Source organism: Cygnus olor, chromosome 14 (genome assembly GCF_009769625.2).
Source record: "Cygnus olor isolate bCygOlo1 chromosome 14, bCygOlo1.pri.v2, whole genome shotgun sequence".
Taxonomy (NCBI): domain Eukaryota; kingdom Metazoa; phylum Chordata; class Aves; order Anseriformes; family Anatidae; genus Cygnus; species Cygnus olor.
Genome location: NC_049182.1, coordinates 9,340,378 through 9,358,629, shown reverse-complemented (window position 1 = coordinate 9,358,629; position 18,252 = coordinate 9,340,378). Strand labels below are relative to the sequence as shown.

At 67.0% G+C, this 18,252-nt stretch overlaps 1 protein-coding gene across 36 annotated transcripts; it reads right to left on the bottom strand.

The window, feature by feature from the left end:
• Nucleotides 1–772: 772 nt before the first annotated feature.
• Nucleotides 773–18,096, bottom strand: PDLIM7 (PDZ and LIM domain 7). Of its 36 annotated transcripts, none has more exons than XM_040573836.1 (28): nucleotides 17,976–18,096; nucleotides 16,525–16,631; nucleotides 13,280–13,431; nucleotides 12,922–12,952; nucleotides 11,992–12,164; nucleotides 10,438–10,583; nucleotides 10,144–10,180; nucleotides 9,491–9,529; nucleotides 9,220–9,365; nucleotides 8,954–8,990; nucleotides 8,354–8,392; nucleotides 8,073–8,227; nucleotides 7,840–7,876; nucleotides 7,165–7,203; nucleotides 6,889–7,043; nucleotides 6,652–6,685; nucleotides 6,080–6,118; nucleotides 5,798–5,952; nucleotides 5,547–5,583; nucleotides 4,872–4,910; nucleotides 4,629–4,783; nucleotides 4,402–4,435; nucleotides 3,412–3,470; nucleotides 3,069–3,303; nucleotides 2,800–2,980; nucleotides 2,497–2,617; nucleotides 1,954–2,069; nucleotides 773–1,674 (listed from the first exon to the last, which is right to left on the bottom strand). In XM_040573836.1, the coding sequence occupies exons 2-28, from the start codon at nucleotides 16,627–16,629 to the stop codon at nucleotides 1,588–1,590; spliced, it is 2,583 nt and encodes an 860-aa protein (XP_040429770.1). In that variant the 5' UTR covers nucleotides 16,630–16,631; nucleotides 17,976–18,096; the 3' UTR covers nucleotides 773–1,587. The 36 variants fall into 36 exon arrangements, with proteins under 36 accessions (XP_040429770.1, XP_040429768.1, XP_040429771.1 ...); XM_040573834.1 differs by lacking the exon at nucleotides 17,976–18,096 and adding an exon at nucleotides 17,097–17,115; XM_040573837.1 differs by lacking the exons at nucleotides 11,992–12,164; nucleotides 17,976–18,096 and adding exons at nucleotides 11,257–11,273; nucleotides 17,097–17,115.
• Nucleotides 18,097–18,252: the final 156 nt, after the last annotated feature.

The following is an 18,252-nucleotide window of genomic DNA, read 5'->3' as shown; positions in this document are numbered from 1 at the left end:
GGACCCAACTCCAACCTCCCAGTAAGTCCCAGTTATTCCACCTCCTCCCTGCCCGTCTCTGTTGGGGTTTTGCATCTCTCCGGGGGCCGGGGACCCTGCACCTCGGCCTGGCTCTGGGTGGGGTTTGGTTCCCGCAGCCAGACCCTGCCCCCGGCAGAACGTTCCAGCAGATTAGCAAGACACTTTTCCTTACGATTGCTCATCATGTTAAGAGCTGCAATTATTAATGACCGCTACGGCTGCCAGAGCGGAGCAGTGGGAGCAGCTCTTCCCCACACCCACTGCCCCCGAGCCTGTTCCAGCCGGCGGTGCCGGCGCTGCCTCGCGCCCGTCCTCTGGGACAGCGGCTGCACTCAACGCGCGGCCGCGTGGCTGCGTGACGCCGAAGCACGCCCAGCACCACCGCGCTCGTGCCAACGACTCCTTGTCCCCTGCACGGCCTCCGGGACGCAGCAGCAGGGACGTGGGGACGATGCCGGTAAGCAGGGACGCCGCTGTGGTGTCCGACCCCATACCCCCTCGCGCAGCCCAGCCCCAGCTTTGCCTCCTGGATTAATTCCTGCCTCCGTTAGCCTCTGCCTGCTAAAAGCAGGCGGGGGAGACCCAGGGGCAGAGGAGGAGAAACCCGAGGCAAAGCTTTTCCCTGCGAGCTCCATCGAGCTGAGTCAGGCCCCAGGGCAGGGCTCCAGGCGAAGCAGGGCGAGGGCTGCGCACCACTTTCCCGGCCCCGCCGCCCCTCGCTCGGCGAAACCGCAGGCCCCGAGACAGCGGGCACTTGCAGAGAAGTGTTTATTAAAGGCACTAAAAGCACCGTGGCTACATCAGACGCAGCCCAACCGGAAAGTGTGGGTTTGGGAGAGGCGTTTTACAGTGCTGGGACAGCGGCGGCACACGCTCTTTGGTAGGAAGCTGTTTCCGAGCCTTGCGGGGAGCCAGAGGCGGGCACGGGGCCCTGCACCCCGGCACGGCCAGGCAGGGGGTGCTGCCCCCCGCCAGCCCCAGGGGAGCAGCAGGGAGCTGGGTGCAGGGACACAAGGCACAGAGACCCCCGGCCCACAGCTATGGGAAGGCACCGCCGTGGTCTGCAATGCGGTGGGGTCGCGGCAGGCAGGGGGAGAAGAGCCGGTTCTCCAACCCCACGTGCTGAGCATGAAGCAGGGAAGGTGAGGGAGAGCTCGGCAGGGGCTGGGGCTGGTCCTCGCCCGCTCAGGGATGCGCTAGGAGCGTCCCTGCCCTGGTGCCAGGGCAGGTGGGCCTCATCCAGGCAAGGGAGCAGCCCCGCTGCAGCCAGGCACCTACCCCTGACTCCAGCCCCGATGCTGAGCGGCTCAGGGGCAGCAGAGCCACGTGGCATCCCCTTCCCCGGGCTCCTAGATCAGCCGGGGGGGCACAGAAGAAGCCACCCAGCAAGAAGGGGCTCTGAGGCCGGCGCTGCCTCTGCTGGAGCCCAGCCAGGAGCTGCCAGGAAAGAGGCAGGAGCGAGGGGAAGGGGTGAGGTCCCAGCCTGGCTCCCTGGGGCAGGGGAAGGGGTGGGAGAGGAGCATGCAGGGCCAGGGGCATGCGTGGGCACAGCCAGCCTCCCGCGCCTCACACGTGGGAGAAAGCGTGGCTCTTGCACAGCGGCTTGTCCTTCTTGGAGTAGAACGTCTTCCCTTCCAGGTTGGTCTGGCAGATCTGGGGAGGAGAGCGCAGGCGGTCAGCAGGGTCCCCGGGGTCCCCTCCCACGCTCAGCCCCAGCTGCCCTCCCACTCAGCACTGGCCTCGTGCAGGCGCCAAGGAGCAGCAGGCTCAGAAGCACCGGCACAGAGCGAGGTGGGGAAAAACTCGTGGACTCAGGGCCCCTGCGCTGTGGGCAGACCCCGCCATGTGCAGCACAACCGCAGAGAGTTACAGCCCCGGCCAGCCTCCAGCCAGCACCCAGGGAGAGGGGGACAAGGCAGACGCGTGGCTCACCGCACAGACGAAGCAAGTGTCGTGCCAGCTGAACCCCAGCGCCTCCAGGAACCGGTCCCCAGCATCGATCTTGAAGTCGCAGCCGTGGCACTTGGTGCCAAACATCTTCTCGTAGTCTGCGAGCAGAGGCAGAGCCCGGGTCAGCGTTCCCCCACACCGCGACCCCTCAGGTCCCCGTGCAGCAAGGCACAGCTTGGGGACATCTCGCTTCCAGCCCGGGACAGGGACAAAGCTCGAGGCGCCAGGCACCCGGGGCAGGGTGTCCCCGGCCGCCACCATGCTGCGGGGAGGAGGCGAACCTCAGCTCCCAGGATGCAGCACTCGCTTTGATGTACATCCTCCGTCATCGCCATGGCAACCCGCCAGCAATGGCACCACCCAGCAGCCGGGGAGGACGGGGACAGAGGGCTCGGGGGACACCCAGCCTTCCCCGTGGCTCAGGGAGAGCCCCGCAGCGCAGGGCAGCTCACCCCGGGCTCCTGCCGCGAGGTGCCGAGCCCTGCCGGTGCCCCGGGGTGACACGGGGGGTCCCCCCGGTCCTACCTCTCTCGCAGTAGGGCTGTCCCTCCTCCATGTAGAAGGCACGGTTGCGGATGGGAGTTTTGCAGGCTGCGCAGGTGAAGCACTGCACGTGCCAGGTCATCTTCAGCGCGTGCATCACCTCCTGGAAGAGAGACGCTGTCAGCCGGGCACCCCGCACTGCAGGGGGACCCCTACCCAGGGCCAAAAGGGAAAGGGGGTCCCCTGGGGCACAGCGCCAGCAGGATGGGAAGGGACAGAGCTGGGGACACGTAGGTGAGTGGGGAGCACGGACAGGAGGCACAGGGCAGGCTGAGGGACACTCACCCCGGTGATCTTCTTCTTGCACTTGGCGCAGCTGGGCGCGTAGCGCGTGTCGTAGCACTTGGGGCAGAAGATGGAGCCCTTCTCCTCGAAGAAACCACCCTCATCCAGCACCTTCCTGCACTGGCAGCAGGTGAACTCCTCGGGGTGGTAGTAATGTCCCAGTGCCACCAGGTAGCGTCCCCTGCAGCGGAACAGAGCCACGTCAGCCCCGCCGGGGCCTGGCACGTGCCCAGGAGGGTGGCAGGGTGGCGGCGGGTGGCAGGGCTCACCTGATGACCTTGTTGCACTTGTAGCAGAGCGGCGTGCGGCCGAGGCCTTCGGGCGCCTGCTGGGCCGCCTGCACGATGGAGCTGCGGTTCTGCATGGGGGTTGGCGTGGCCGGCTGGCTGTGCTTGCTCAGCACCGTGCTCGTCTTGTCCGGGGCGTAGCGCTCGGCGAACGACGGGTCCACAGCCCAGGGTGGGCGGCTGGCAGGGCCAGGGGTGGCAGCGGGTGTCCTGGGGGCTGCACACACACAGAAGCCTCCTGGACGGTGCTCCCAATCCCCCTGCACCAGCCCTACCTCTGCCCCCACCCCTCTTGCCCCGAACCCAAAGGAAACGTTTCACTCACCCAGTCCCGGCTCTGTTTTCATCGCTGCTCCCGGGGACGGATCCAACACGGAGACCTGGCTACAGAACCAGCAGTTAATCCAGCCTGCCACGCTCACCCCCATGACACGGTCTGGCTGCCCGGCGGGCATGTGCATGCAAGCAGGGACCCCCACCCCACAGCCAGGAGCTGGCCGAGCCCCCGTGCCCGGCCAGTAGCGGGTTTGGTGCTGGGGGACGCAGCACCCCCAGGTCTGTGGCACCCAGCAGAGTAGGAGCATCGAGCTGCTGGGGTGCCGTGCCCCAGTTGTTGGGTGCTGTAGGCTGGCAGGGACCTGTAGGATTGCACACACCACTGCAGTCCGCTCAAACATGACAGTGGCTAGGTACCCCCAGCCTCACACACAGCACCCTACAGCCAGTCAGGCGTGGGGAGCCCCCGGGCCAGCTCCAGCAGAGGCAGGGAAGGGCAGGGCCAGGCTGGTCCTGGGTGGCAGTGCCTGTGACCCCCACGGCATGCTGCCAGCACCGGGCTTGCGAGAAGCCAGGGCAAGTGAGGTCCAGAGGGGCAAGGACAGTGACAGAGAGCCAGCAGCTCTGTGCCTCTCCAGGGCAAACAGAAAAAGGAGCAGGCTATAAGAACAGGAGAATTTATTTGCTACAGAGCAAACCAGGCGGATATGGAACCAGCACTCAAACACCAAGGCAGGAGGGAAGGTGAAGTACAAAGCCAAAAGAAGAGCTGCCAACAGGCCTCCCCCAGTCCCTGCACCTTCCTTGCCTCCAGACGTGGCCTGACCCTGATGAGCCCTCATGCCTGACATCCAAACGCTGCCCAGCACCTCCCAGCACCCACAGCAAGGTTTGCCAGTGCCACCACTCTCCTCTTTGCCCCAGCAGCACAAGAGGCTGCGGTACACCTTGACCTCCCCAGCTCAGTGACAGCGGTGCCCAGCATCCTGCCCGGGACATGCAGCCCACCTCGTGCTGCGCCTCGCTGCCCACCCCTTACCTGGGCTTCCTAACAAACACATCATCATCTTCCACTGCGCGCGGCGGGGAGAGAGGAGGAGACAGTCAGTCGACGGCAGCCACGGCCCCACACAGCACGACGGAACAGAACCGGGCACCCCCTCCCTGCTGCCCCCGAACAGCCCACGCCACACGCAGGGACACCACGGGGCCACCACAGCCAGACCCTGACACTCGGCCCCACACTCAGGGCCCGCAGGAACTTACGGCCGTCTGTGCCCGTCAGCCGGGCCAGTTTGCGGAAGGAGCGGGACTGGGAGGTGCCGGTGCGGGGCTGCCAGTCCACAGCGTCCTCAAACAGCCGCAACTTGCCCGGGTCACACGCGGGGGTCTCAGGGGGCTCCTCAGGCTCCATGGGCTGCCTGCGAGTGGCAGGTGCTCAGCTGGCACCATCCTGCTCCTGCCCGGCCATCAGCACGGGGCAGCGCTGCCCAAGGGCCCAGCACTCACCGCTGCTCCTCTGTGCCACAGAACGACACGCGGGGTCCCCTGTGGCGTTGACAAAATGGCGGCACAACAGTAAGTACTTGGGACGAGGCACAGAGCATTCGCTGTGGCTTAACCCAAGCCCCCCAGTGACGCCAGCAGCACTAGGCCCAGTCCAGCCTCCCTGCAGCCCCACACCAGTATCACTGCCTCGTGACAAGGTCCCGGAGCTGTCCTACATGTCCTGATGCCCACAGCCAGGCTCTGCCAGTGCCATCAGACCCCACCGACCCGCTGTGTCCTCGATGCAGCGGTGCAGCTCAGCCTCCCCAGTGCCAGCAGTGCCCTGGGTCCTGCCGGGGCCACCTCAGCTGGGGACAGCGCATGGGGACACCCAGCACCAGGACACCGCTGATGGGGACAGCCCAGCCTGGCAGCGTGGTGCCCAGGCAGGACCCTCACAACAGGACGGGCACAGCAGTGGCTGAGTGCCGGCGGTGCCCATCACAGAGGAGAGCACAGAGTGGGTGCTGCAGCTCAGTGACCACCTCGGCTCTGCAGACACAGAAAGGACAGTGAGGGGCAGGGAGCAAGGAGGTGGCAGGACAGAAGACACAGTGGAAAGGTGAATGGGCCAGGACTGAGCCCCAGCACCGTGGGCCCCATGGCTTGTGCTGTGCCCCGCAGCCCACCCCTTACCTGGGCTTCCTAACAAGCTCCTCATTGTGATCCTCCACTGAGGGCAGCCAGAGAGAAAGGAGGAGACAGAGTCAGTCGGGGACAGCCATGGCCCCACACAGCACAACAGAATGGAACCAGGCACCCCCTCCCTGCTGCCCCGAACCAGTCCTGCAGCACTACCACATGGCCCTGCACAGCCCACACCACATGCAGGGACACCACAGGGCCGCCACGGCCAGACCCTGACACTCAGCCCTGCAGGAACTTACGGTCATCTGTGCCCGTCAGCCGGGCCAGTTTGCGGAAGGAGCGGGACTGGGAGGTGCCGGTGCGGGGCTGCCAGTCCTCAGCGTCCTCGATCAGCCGCAACTTGCCTGGGTCACACGCGGGGGTCTCGGGGGGCTCCACGGGCTGCAGAGGCTGCCTGCGAGTGGCAGGGGCAGGCACTCAGCTGGTACTGTCCTGCTGCTGCCCCTGTCCAGACAACAGCATGGGGCAGAGCTGCCCAAGGGCCAGACACACACTGAACCTTACAACAGCCCAGCACTCACCGCTGCTCCACTGTGCCACAGAAGGACCCACGGGAATCCCTGTGGCATTGAGAAAATGGCGGCACAACGGTAAATGCTTGGCACGTGGCACGGAGCATTCTCCTGGCCTATCCCCACCCCACAGTGATGCCAGCTGCCCTTGCACCCATGCCGCCTCCCAACTTGGGGACCCAGTGGTCACAACGCCAAGGCAGGAGGGATCACAGAAATGGGAAGGCACAAGAGGTGCCACCAGCGTGAGGGGACAGACCTGCCCCAGCTCTGCAGGGCACGGCCTCCCCAGCCCCAGCTCCATTCCTGACATGGCCCCAGCCCCATGGAGCAGCCAGCAGTGCTAAGCAGCTCTGCCTGGCCCCTGCAGCCCCACAGGAACCTCATGAGCTCTTCTGACAGGAACCCCAGCATTGCCCAGCACCTCCCAGCACCCACAGCAAGGTTTCCAGTGCCACCACTCTCCTCTTTGCCCCAGCAGCACAAGAGGCTGTGGTACAGCTTGACCTCCCCAGCTCAGTGACAGCAGTGCCCGGAACATGCAGCCCACCTCGTGCTGCACCCCGCTGCCCACCCCTTACCTGGGCTTCCTAACAAACACATCATCATCTTCCACTGCGCGCAGCGGGGAGAGAGGAGGAGACAGAGTCAGTCGGCGGCAGCCACAGCCCCACACGGCATGACAGAACAAAACCAGTCACCCCCTGCCTGCTGCACCCGAACAGCCCCACAGCACCACCACAGGGCCCACGGCACACGCAGGGCCACCACAGGGCCACCACGGCCAGACCCTGACACTCAGCCCCGCAGGAACTTACGGCCGTCTGTGCCCGTCAGCCGGGCCAGTTTGCGGAAGGAGCGGGACTGGGAGGTGCCGGTGCGGGGCTGCCAGTCCACAGCGTCCTCGAACAGCCGCAACTTGCCCGGGTCACAAGCAGGGGTCTCGGGGGGCTCCTCAGGCTCCACGGGCTGCCTGCGAGTGGCAGGGGCTCAGATGGCACTGACCTGCCCCTACCCCTGCCCAGACGGTGGCACAGGGCAGAGCTGTCCAAAGGCCCAGCACACACTGACCCTTGGCACCGCATGGCACTCACCACTGCTCCTCTGTGCCATAGAACGACCCACGGGAATCCCTGTGGCGTCGAGAAAATGGCAGCACAACGGTAAATGCTTGGCATGCCGCACAGAGCATTCCCCATGACTTAACCCAAGCCCCACAGTGATGCCAGCAGCACTAGGCCCAGTCCAGCCTCCCTGCAGCCCCACACCAGTATCACTGCCTCGTGACACGGTCCCGGTGCTGTCCTGCACGTCCCGATGCCCACAGCCAGGCTCTGCCAGGGCCACCAGACCCCACCAACCCACTGTGCCCTCGATGCAGCGGTGCAGCTCAGCCTCCCCAGTGCCAGCAGTGCCCTGGGTCCTGCCGGGGCCACCTCAGCTGGGGACAGCGCATGGGGACACCCAGCACCAGGACACCCTTGATGGGGACAGCCCAGCCTGGCAGCGCAGTGCCTGGGCAGGACCCTCACAACAGGACGGGCACAGCAGTGGCCGAGTGCCGGCGGTGCCCGTCACGGAGGAGAGCACAGAGTGGGTGCTGCAGCTCAGTGACCACCTCGGCTCTGCAGACACAGAAAGGACAGTGAGGGGCAGGGAGCAAGGAGGTGGCAGGACAGGGCAGGACAGAGTGGGAATGCAAACAGGCTGGGGGCTGAGCCAGCCTCATGGCCAGGAGCTCATGCTGCACCCCACTGCCCACCCCTTACCTGGGCTTCCTAACAAGCTCCTCATTGTGATCCTCCACTGAGGGCAGCCAGAAGAAAGGAGGAGACAGAGTCAGTTGGCAGCAGCCACGGCCCCGCACAGCACGACAGAACAGAACCGGGCACCCCCTCCCTGCTGCCCCTGAACCAGCCCACGCCACACGCAGGGACACCACGGGGCCACCACAGCCAGACCCTGACACTCGGCCCCACACTCAGGGCCCGCAGGAACTTACGGCCGTCTGTGCCCGTCAGCCGGGCCAGTTTGCGGAAGGAGCGGGACTGGGAGGTGCCGGTGCGGGGCTGCCAGTCCTCAGCGTCCTCGATCAGCCGCAACTTGCCCGGGTCACACGCGGGGGTCTCGGGGGGCTCCATGGGCTGCAGGGGCTGCCTGCGAGTGGCAGGGGCAGGTGCTCAGCTGGCACCATCCTGTTCCTACCCCTACCCAGCGGGCAGCATGGGGCAGAGCTGCCAAGGGCCCGACACACACTGAACCTCACAACAGCCCAGCACTCACCGCTGCTCCACTGTGCCATAGAATGACCCGCGGGAATCCCTGTGGCAGCAAGGAAATGGTGGCACAACAGTAAATGTTTTGCACACAGCACTGAGCATTCCCCTGGCTTATCCCCAGTCCACCAAAGATGCTGTCAGCACTTGTGCCAAAACAGCCACATGGAAGCCCAATGGGCTCCCTTGCCTGAAGTCCCGGTGCTGCCTCATACCTCCCTGCTGCCAGTGCCCCCAGACCCCATCGACCCGCTGCGTCCTGGATGCAGCGGTGCAGCTCAGCCTCCCCAGTGCCAGCAGTGCCCTGGGTCCTGCCAGGGACACGCATGGGGACACCCAGCACCAGGACACCCCAGCTGGGAACAGCCCACTATCAGGACACCTGGATGGGGACAGCCCAGCCTGGCAGCGCAGTGCTGGGGCAGGACCCTCATGACAGGATGGGCACAGCAGTGGCTGAGTACCGGCAGTACCCATCATGGGCAGGGAGCAAGGAGGTGGCAAGACAGAAGACACAGTGGGAGGGAGAATGGGCTGGGGGCCAAGCCCTGACACCATGGGCCCCATGGCCAGGAGCTCATGCTGCACCCCGCTGCCCACCCCTTACCTGGGCTTCCTAACAAGCTCCTCATCGTGATCCTCCACTGAGGGCAGCCAGAGAGAAAGGAGGAGACAGAGTCAGTCGGCGGCAGCCACGGCCCCACACAGCACAACAGTACGGAACCAGGCATCCCCTCCCTGCTGCCCCCAAACCAGCCCCAAGGCACCACCACGTGCCGACACAGGGCCACCACGGGGCCACCATGGCCAGACCCTGACACTGGGCCCCGCACCCAGGGACGGCTCTGGGCACCAGGGCCCGCAGGAACTTACGGCCGTCTGTGCCCGTCAGCCGGGCCAGTTTGCGGAAGGAGCGGGACTGGGAGGTGCCGGTGCGGGGCTGCCAGTCCTCAGCATCCTCGATCAGCCGCAGCTTGCCCGGGTCACGCGTGGGGGTCCCAGGGGAGTGCAGGGGCTGGCTGCGAGTGACAGGGGCAGGGACTCAGCTGGCACTGACCTGCCCCTGCTTCTGACAGCCAGCGGTGCGGGGCAGTGCTGACAGGGGCCAGGCATACATCAACCCCCAGCACAGCCCGGCACTCACCACTCCTCCTCGGTACCCCAGAATGACACACGAGGACCCCTGCGGCGGCAAGAAAATGACGGCACAACGGTAAATCGCTGGCACGTGGCCGAGCATTCCCAAAGGCTTGTCCGCAGCCCCATAGTGACGCCAGCAGCACTCATTCAATTCCAGCTCCCCCACAGCCCCTCATCACGATCACAGGATTTCGTGCACGAGGTCCAGACGATGCCCAGCACCTCCCTACACCCACAGCCAGGCTCTGCCAGGGCCACCAGACCCCACCGACCCGCTGTGTCCTCGATGCAGCGGTGCAGCTCAGCCTCCCCAGTGCCAGCAGTGCCCTGGGTCCTGCCGGGGACACACACATGGGGACACCCAGCACCAGGACACCCCAGATTGAGATAGCCCAACGCCCGGGCAGGACCCTCACAACAGGATGGGCACAGCAGTGGCTGAGTGCCGGCGGTGCCCATCGCAGAGGAGAGCACAGAGTGGGTGCTGCAGCTCAGTGACCACCTCGGCTCTGCAGACACAGAGAGGACAGAGAGGGGCAGGGAGCAAGGAGGTGGCAGGACAGAAGAAGACACAGTGGGAGGGAGAACGGGCTGGGGGCCGAGCCCAGGCACTGTGGGCCCCATGGCTTGTGCTGTGCCCTGCAGCCCACCCCTTACCTGGGCTTCCTAACAAGCTCCTCATCGTGATCCTCCACTGAGGGCAGCCAGAGAGAAAGGAGACAAGAGTCAGTTGGCGACAGCCACAGCCCCGCACAGGACGACGGAACAGAACCGGGCACCCCCTCCCTGCTGCCCCCAAACCAGCCCTGCGGCACCACCACGTGCCCACACCACACGCAGGGACACAACGGGGCCACCACGGCTACAAAACAATGCCGCCTCAACCCGCATCCAGGGCCTGTTCTGGGCACCCCGGGCAGCCAGCAAGCACCAGGCCCCGCAGGAACTTACGGCTGTCTGTGCCCGTCAGCTGGGCCAGTTTGAGGAAGGAGCGGGACTGGGTGTTGGTGTTGCGGGGCTGCCAGTCCTCAGAGTCCTCGATCAGATGCAACTTGCTGGGGTCATATATAGGGGTAGTGGGGTGCTGCGGCGGCTGCCTGCGAGCAACAGGGGCGGGCTTTCAGCTGGCACCGTCCTGTCCCTGCCTGGCCGGCGGCATGGGGCAGCGCTGCCCATGTCCCATCCCCACCACTGCTCCACAGACCCATGGGGATCCCCACAGCATCACCACCTCCCCGAGGCCACCCCATACCTCTGCAGGTTCACAACAGCAGCACAACAGCAAGTATTTGACACACCAAATACGCACGTCCTCCCCACCCCTTACGTATCGTCCACATAGGAAGGGCCCACTAAGGACGTCTTCTCAGCACTCATTTTCCATCTCTGCTGTTTGAGGCTGGCCCTAAAGGCCAGGAGGAGAGAGGACAGGGCAAGAGAAAGCCAAGATCAAAATCACACACAGGGGAGCAGTATGGGAGCCTGGCAAACACCTGCGGTGCTATGGGCAGGGTGCACAGCGCAGCTTTCCACATGCTGGAGAGAAAAGGGACCAGGTGCGAGGACACCTCAGTGCCCTCACAGCCAGCACCTCTAAGGACAGCTTAATGCCAGGAGAGACCCACGTGACCCAAGTGGAGTGTGCTGCCAGCACGGTGACACTGAGCCACCAGGCTAACCCTGCCCCAGGTGTACGGGGCACCAGCAGGGGACTAACAGGGCAAGAGGCATGCAGGAAGGCTAGAGAGAGCAGGCAAAAGGCTTACTGACTTGTCAAGGCTCTGCACCTGTAGGGGAGAGGGAAAGAGAAAGGGAGGAGAGAAAGAAAGAGAAGGAAGGTGAAATTAGACCCAGAGCACCCAAGAAGTTTCCAGAGCTCACCTACAGCCTGCACCACTCCCCCTGCCACCTGTGTCCAGCTCACCCGGGGCTGGGAGCACGCTGGGCTGCAGGGACATTGCCAACAGAGCAGACTGTGCCACCCTCAGCCCCCAAAACAGGCCTGGGTGCAGAGGACAGCCAGGGCCACGTCCCCCCATCACCCAGCTCCAGGGTGCCGTGGCTGCTGTGACCAGGATGGGCAGGGAGCAGCAGCTGGCCAGGCACACGGCAGCGCCGTGGAGGGCCGCAGGGCTTCCCTTTGCCAGCCTGTCCCCACAGCCCCACAGAATACCCTGGGCTGCCGACAGCGTCCATGGCAGCCAGAGCCTTCCTGCCCCTCGGTGCAGGGCTGTCGCAGACACCGGTGAGTGTACTATGATGGCTGCGCCCCATGGGGCTCCCCAAAGGCCAGCGGAGGAGGACACGTCCCCGAGCGAGGAGCAGTCGTGAGTGTGTCCCCACGCGTGACGGTCCTGTTACGCAGTCTCAGCACCAGCCGTCGGGGGACCCGGCACAGGCACCGTCGCCCGCTCCCACCCATGGGTGCCTGGCATGCAAGGCGCAGCGGGGCCGGGCAGCGGGGCTCCCCTGTGTTCTCGGGGAGCGGGATGGACAGCAACATACCCATTGTGCTGGGGGGTGCAGGCGGGCGCCAGGGGCACGTACGTCACGGGTTTCGTCACCAGCCCGGGCCGTGGGTTCGGAGGCGAGCCGGCCCCAAAGGGCCGAGCTGTTTTGTTGAGGGCGGTGCTGGGAGCGAAGTTATATTTCGGGGGCTCAGAGCAGGGGAGTGAGTCCTGAGCGAGACAAAACACACAGACACGGGCTCACACGTCAAGCAGCATGCAAGGGGCAGCCCTGGGCCAGGAAGCGCAGCGGGCAGCCAGGTGGAAAAGCTGGGCTTGTCCTCGCCTGCAGGCCCTCATAGCCACGCACACCCGGGCACACAAACACGGACAGCACGTGAGCTTCGGGCACCGGGCTCTGCCAGCCAGGTCCCCTCTCCGCAGGGCATCCAGCCCAGGGACACCAGGCTGCACACCCATCCCGAGGGTTGCTGCAGGATTAGTAAGTGCCCCACACACTCGCTGCTGCCCCGCGGCGGGGCCGGGCATGCACACGCGCTGCTCGCAACCATCCCGTGGCACAAAGCGGAAGGCATGCAGGTGGCTTCCGTCCAGGAGCCGCTGGCCCTGACTCTGCCTCCCCGTGCAGCAGCTGGAGGGAGGGAGTTCTGTGCCAGGGAGCTCCAGCACCAGCAAACGTGGCGCCCAAAGGCCTTGCTGCTGCTGCCTGGTCCCTCCGCACCCTTGCCCTCACCCAGGACCAGTGGCGGCAGCTGGGGACTGGGCACCCACAGGGCAGGTCCTGCTCTCCCCGATCTCTTGTGTCCCTAGGGCTCAGAGCCGCCGTACCAGCCCTCCAAACACACCCCGGTCCCCAAGAAACCTTTGGGCCCCAGGAGCAAAGTCCGCTCCTCCAGATAAGCTCGGAGACTTCCCCACCCCCAGCTCGGGGCCGAGCTGCTGCAGGCAGCGACGCAGCAACACCTACCTTCTGCGGCTTCCCCAGGTGGTTCTGGGCTCTGCAAGAGAGGAGACAGTGAAGCAGGTGCTGCACGGGCCCAGCAGCCATCCCCCCCCCCGGACGGGACCGATGGGGTGCTGACACCCAAGGGAGCCATGGCCGGCCAGCACTGCCCCACGGGCAGAGGTCAGGGCTTGGAGCCGGGGTTGCTGCAGCCGGGGCGAGCCCCATGCAGCCAAGCAGAGCCCTCGGACCCAGCTGGGGCTGCAGGAGCTGCCTGACGCTGCCCTGGGGCAGCAGGACCAGAGGGAGCAACGGGCAGAGGGCCCCAGCTTGGCTCCGGCCACACCAGCACCCCGTATTTGCGGGCCGCACAAGCCCCTACCTGCTCAGCGTGAGGCAGAGCCTGTCCCCGCAGGCACGGATCCTGTTCTGGGCCTCGATATGCGTCATGGCGCTGGTGCTCTCCCCGTCGATGTACAGCACCCAGTCGCCCACTCCCACGCCAGCCTGGGCCGCCTTCCCGCCCGGAGTCAGCTGCAGGACAGAGAGCGTCAGGGGGAGCTGGCCAGCCCGGCGGAGGGATGATCTTGTCCCCGTGAGAGCCAGGGACAAGGTCAGCCAGGCTCTGCCGAGCCAGGCACAGGACAACCCTCACAGTCCCTTGTCCCATTTTAGGACAGCCTCTCCCCCCTGCAGCACGGTGCTGCAGCAGTGCGGGGCCAGAGCAGCACCGGGCCTGACACAGGGACCCCCAGACCACCCCACATTCCCCGTTTCATTAACCCAGAGCAGCCTTTTCCTCGCTGCAGCAGCCAAGCACTAACCCTAGACACTGCCCTGAGGCACAGCACAGCTGGGGGCTGTGCCAGCACCCCGGGGACAGCGCCGTCCCCATCTGTCCCCATCCCCACAGGGAGCCCTGCGGAGAGCCCGGGCTTTCCAAGCGATGCCCGTCGGCAGAGGCCGCGCTGGCTCTGCCTCGCTCCCTGAGGTGTCGGGGCTGGAAGCGAGCGGGGTGAGTCACGGCCCATCACGCAGCCCACGTCTCGCCCCTCGGGGCCGCAAACCACAGGCGTTCTCCCAGCCTGGAGCTGGGGCTGTGGGGCACGGGGGGACAGACCCTGCACCCCCCAGCCAGGCCGCGCTCCTGTGCCCTTCGGACCCCTCACCCGGCTCAGCTACGGGGCTGGGACGTGCCTGGATCGCCCCCACCGGCCCTAAACACCCTCTGCTCCTGCCGGGGATGCGCAGCCGAGGGGCGAGCAGGGAGTAGGCCCCAGCGCCGCTGCAGGCAGCTCCCAGGCACTGACAGACAGACAGTCAGACAGACAGACGTGGGCAGGCTGCAGCCATTCCTGCTCCTCCAGCGCGGAAGAACTCAAGGCGCTTGGATTTGGACCAAGTATTTCCTCAAGCCCTGTTCGACATGAACATAAAAGGAGCGAGCCAGATTCCCAGCGCTGTCAGAGGGCTGGAAAATCCCTGCCGCCGAGCATCGGGGCCCTCCTCGCCCATGCGCAGAGCCCGGCCCGCCCTGGGCGCAGCGCTCCCTGCCCCAGGTACTTCGACCCCCCTGCGCCAGGCTGAATCCTGCCCCCGGTGCCGGGAACGGCCCAGCTCCACCTGCACCTCGCCGCCGTCCCCAGAAGGGACACGGGCGTCCCCCGCGGTGTTTGGAACAGGAGGATGCTCCCGGCCGGCTCCTGGCCGCTCCTGCAAGCCCCGGCTTGCTGCCCTCGGGGCTGGGAAGGAGCGTGGCTGCGTGGGTTTGGAGGCAGGAGCTGGGAGAGGTTTTCGCACGGCTGCCCGGGGAGGGGGAGCGCGGCAGGCTGTGTCCCGGCACGCCCAGCCCACGCCAGCACCGCCACGCCAGGAAGCCCCTCCTGCAGATGCCAGCTCAGCGGGGCTCGGGGCTCGGCCAGGAGCTGCTCTGGCCTTCCCGTTTCCTGTCCCCTGGGCTAAAGCTCCTGCCCTGGTTTCCTTCCTCCCCTCTCCGCCCAGCCAGGCCTTTGTTCCCCACACCTTCGGGTGCCACCGGGCGGCCTCCCTGCAGGGCTCCGCATCTCACCAGCAAGGTGAGCCCGGCACAAGGAGCATCCCTCTCACCCGCAGCACCCAGGTCTCTCCTCTTCCCCACTGGCACGCCCCAGGACATGCCACGCAGCACCCGCTGCTGCCCCTACCTCAGCCCTGCCGCCAGCCCACGGATCCGCTCCTTGGGGACACCTCGCAGCCGAGGCGTCGGGACCCCACAGAGCCACCAGCATGCTCCAGGCGGTACCTTCAGGGCCGGGAGCAGCTCCGGGGTGCAGAGCAGTGCACAGGGTCACGCCGCCCCATCAGACAGCACCCATCACCCTGCGACACAGCCCAGCATCGCCACAGGGCCCCCCCAAAGCTGGCTGTGTCCCCTGGGAACGTCCTCATTGCTCCTCACCCCGCCACTGCCCAGCCCCAGGCTCCTCAGGAGCCGCTTGGAGCCCCAGCGCCTCCGCCCCGGGCCCCACGCACCGCTCTGCCCTGCCCTACCCTTCCCGAGCCCCTGCAGCGGGGCTGGCCTGCGCGCACATCGCCTCTTGCTTCACAAGGCCCCTGCCCTAGGCCCTCGGAGGCTCCTCCGTCTGATCAGACCCTTTGTTAAGCGCTGGCTCGCAGCCAAGAGAAACATTTTTTAGAGAATAAACTCGCCGAAGCCGTCTCTGCGCTCGGCGAGGATCGGCTGGCCCCAGGGCAGCGGTGCCAGCGATTGCAGCCTCGCACGGTGCCCCCCAGGTGGGAGCTGCGTGCTGGGCGCTGCGGACACCCCCGCCTCGGGGACAGGCACCCAGCGCCAAGGCTGGTGCCGGGGGCAGGCCCCCACGCTGCGCCCGGTGCCGCCGGCGCGGCCGTCCTCGGAGAAGCAGCCTCCCGTGCCAGCTGCCCGAGCGTCAGCAGGACGGGCGGTGCAGGCGCATTCCGAGGCTTATAAGGCAATTTTGTGGCCGGAGCTGCTGCTAGCACCCGTGGGCCAGGCCACCCAGGGACAGGGACCCACACGCACCCAGGGGCCAGACCTGGCCTCGGTGAGCATCACGCCAGGGGAAGCTCGCACCAGGTGCCCCGGGCAGGAGCAGCGGGCAGCACAACAGCTCGTGCGTGTATGTGCTCAGGAAACGGGCTGGTTTTGTAGATGGGACGTGTCCCTTGCCAGCAGGACTGCAGCCTCGGGCAGACAGGGCGAGTGCCCTGCACAAACTGGGCCCCAGGACAGTGAGCACGGTGTCGCAGTGCAGATCGGAGCCGGTCCGTGGCTCAGACGCATCGAGAGCAGCCGCCCTCCCCCTGCGCGGGGCTCGCTCCGGAAGAGGCCTCCCCTGCCTCCCCCAGCAGCCAGGATGACTCTGCAGAGGCTGAGCAGCATTGCACAGCGCTGCTGCGGTTCCCTGCCCGGAACACCCCCAGCACACACACACCCCCCCTGCCAGAGCAGAGCTGATAAGGCGGCTCCGAGGAGGCTAAGCAGAGCCAGGCAGGGCCGGGCACAGCGCTCCCGGGGCCTCTGCCTCGGCTTCCTGGGTGCAGCGGCCATGATCTCCAACCCACAGAGACGGAGGAGAACGAGCCACAACGGCGCTTGGCTTCTCTTACCCTAGAGATGGAGAGCGGCATGCTGAAATCCTTCCCTCCCTGCAGCCTGAACCCCCAGGGCGCCGGCCCGTTGAGCATCACCTTGTAGGACTCCATGTCGCCCATTTCTGCAAGGGAAGAGGGTGTGAGCCCGGAGGTGCGCGACGTGGGAACGGCGTGGGGAGAGCAGCCGAGGAGGGGGCCTGGCAGGACGGGGCAGGAGGAGACAGGTCACGTTTCCAGCAGCAGCTCCACCCCGACCATCCCACACTGTGGTTACCGACGCACCCCAAATCCATCAGCATCTCCGACAGCAGCGCCAGAGCCGAAGGGCCCAGGCGAACGCTGACGGACACCAGGGAGCCAGACGAGCTCTGCCCTCCCTCTCCCAAACCTGGGACGGGTTCTCCCTCGCAGCACCCCAGAACCCCCGAGGGCATTTCAGACAGCGGAGAGGCGGCAGCTGGCAGGGCCGGGAACCAGAAGCCTTTTTGCCGGGTGGATGAGCAGCAGCAGCAGCACGGGAGCCGCGCGATGCCCCGCGAGGTGGCTGGCAGCGCTGGCGCTCCGGCAGCCGGCTGAGCAGATGCTACCTGGGAGCGAGCCCATCTCCGCACGCAGCGCCGGGGCTTCGGGCAGGGAATCCCAGCGCATCCCTGCCCGCCAGCACCGCGCTGACAGCTGTCAGCCGGCCAAGCCACGGGGCACTCGGGCCAGCCCTGGCCGCACCTCGCTTCAGAAGAGCCGCGATGCCCTTTCCGAGCCCTGAACGCACGGAATGGGACCGGGACGGGCTGGGCTCTGGCTGCCTCTCCGCACGCCTCGCCCGGGGCTGGAGGCTGGGGGCCGGGGGCCGCCGTGTCCCGGCTCCCCCCGGGCCTAACCCGGGCTATATAAGGCGTGTAAGCTGACACCCGGCGGCTCCCTCTCGCCGAGGCTGGGTGCAGGCTGCGTGTCAGACATTCCCCGGGTCAGACATTCCCCGGCACGCAGCAGCCGCGCAGACCCCAGCGAGGCGCTGCCTTCGCCGGGGCGGGGAAGGGGGGACAAGGTGGGGTCCCCAGCAGCACCGGGGGGGGGGGGGGGGGAGCTGGCAGCCCCGGGCTGGGAGAGCGGGGGGGGGTGAGGTGGGAGCCCCCCCCCTCTATTCGTGCGTCCTGCTGGAGGATGGGCACAGCCACGTCCCATGGGGTCACCCGCATCCCGGGCACCTGCTGCTGGGGGGCCGCGGGGCCGAGCCTCCCCCCGACCCACCTGGCCCCCCCCCGCCCCATGGGGACCCCCCCCGTCCCACCGGGACCCCCTCCGCCCACAAGGACCCCCCGTTCCCCTCCGCAGCCCCCCGCCCCCATGCTGGGAGCCCGGCCCTGCCCCTCCCGGCCCCGACCACCCGCTTTCCCCCACCCTTAGAGCCTCAGCCCCCCAACCCAGCTCCCACCCCCTTTAGAAGCAGCAGCCCCCCCCGCACTCACCCGCGGCCGGGCCGGCCCCCGGGGGGAGCGGGGCCGCAGGGCTGTGGCCGCAGCGGGCGAGCGGAGCGGAGCGGGGCCGGCGGACGCGGGACTCGAACCCGGGCACCGCCCCCCGCCCGCCCCGCCGCGCCTTATATAGGGCCGGGAGGGGGCGGGGCCGCCGGGCGGCTCGGCCAATCAGCGCGCGCGCGGCCCGCCCCCCTCCCACCCCCGCCACCCCCCGACGGGGCGGGCGCGGCGGCGCCCCCTGGCGGGGAGGGACGGGACGGGACGGGGC

Bases quoted from the DNA above. Each gene is read 5' to 3' on its own strand.
- PDLIM7 (XM_040573834.1), bottom strand. The intron at 9,366-9,490 runs GTGAGTGCCGGG...TGTCACTCGCAG, and splicing joins TGGGGTACCGAGGAGGAGTG to CCAGCCCCTGCACTCCCCTG. The intron at 2,618-2,799 runs GTGAGTGTCCCT...TCTCTCTTCCAG, and splicing joins GCAAGAAGAAGATCACCGGG to GAGGTGATGCACGCGCTGAA.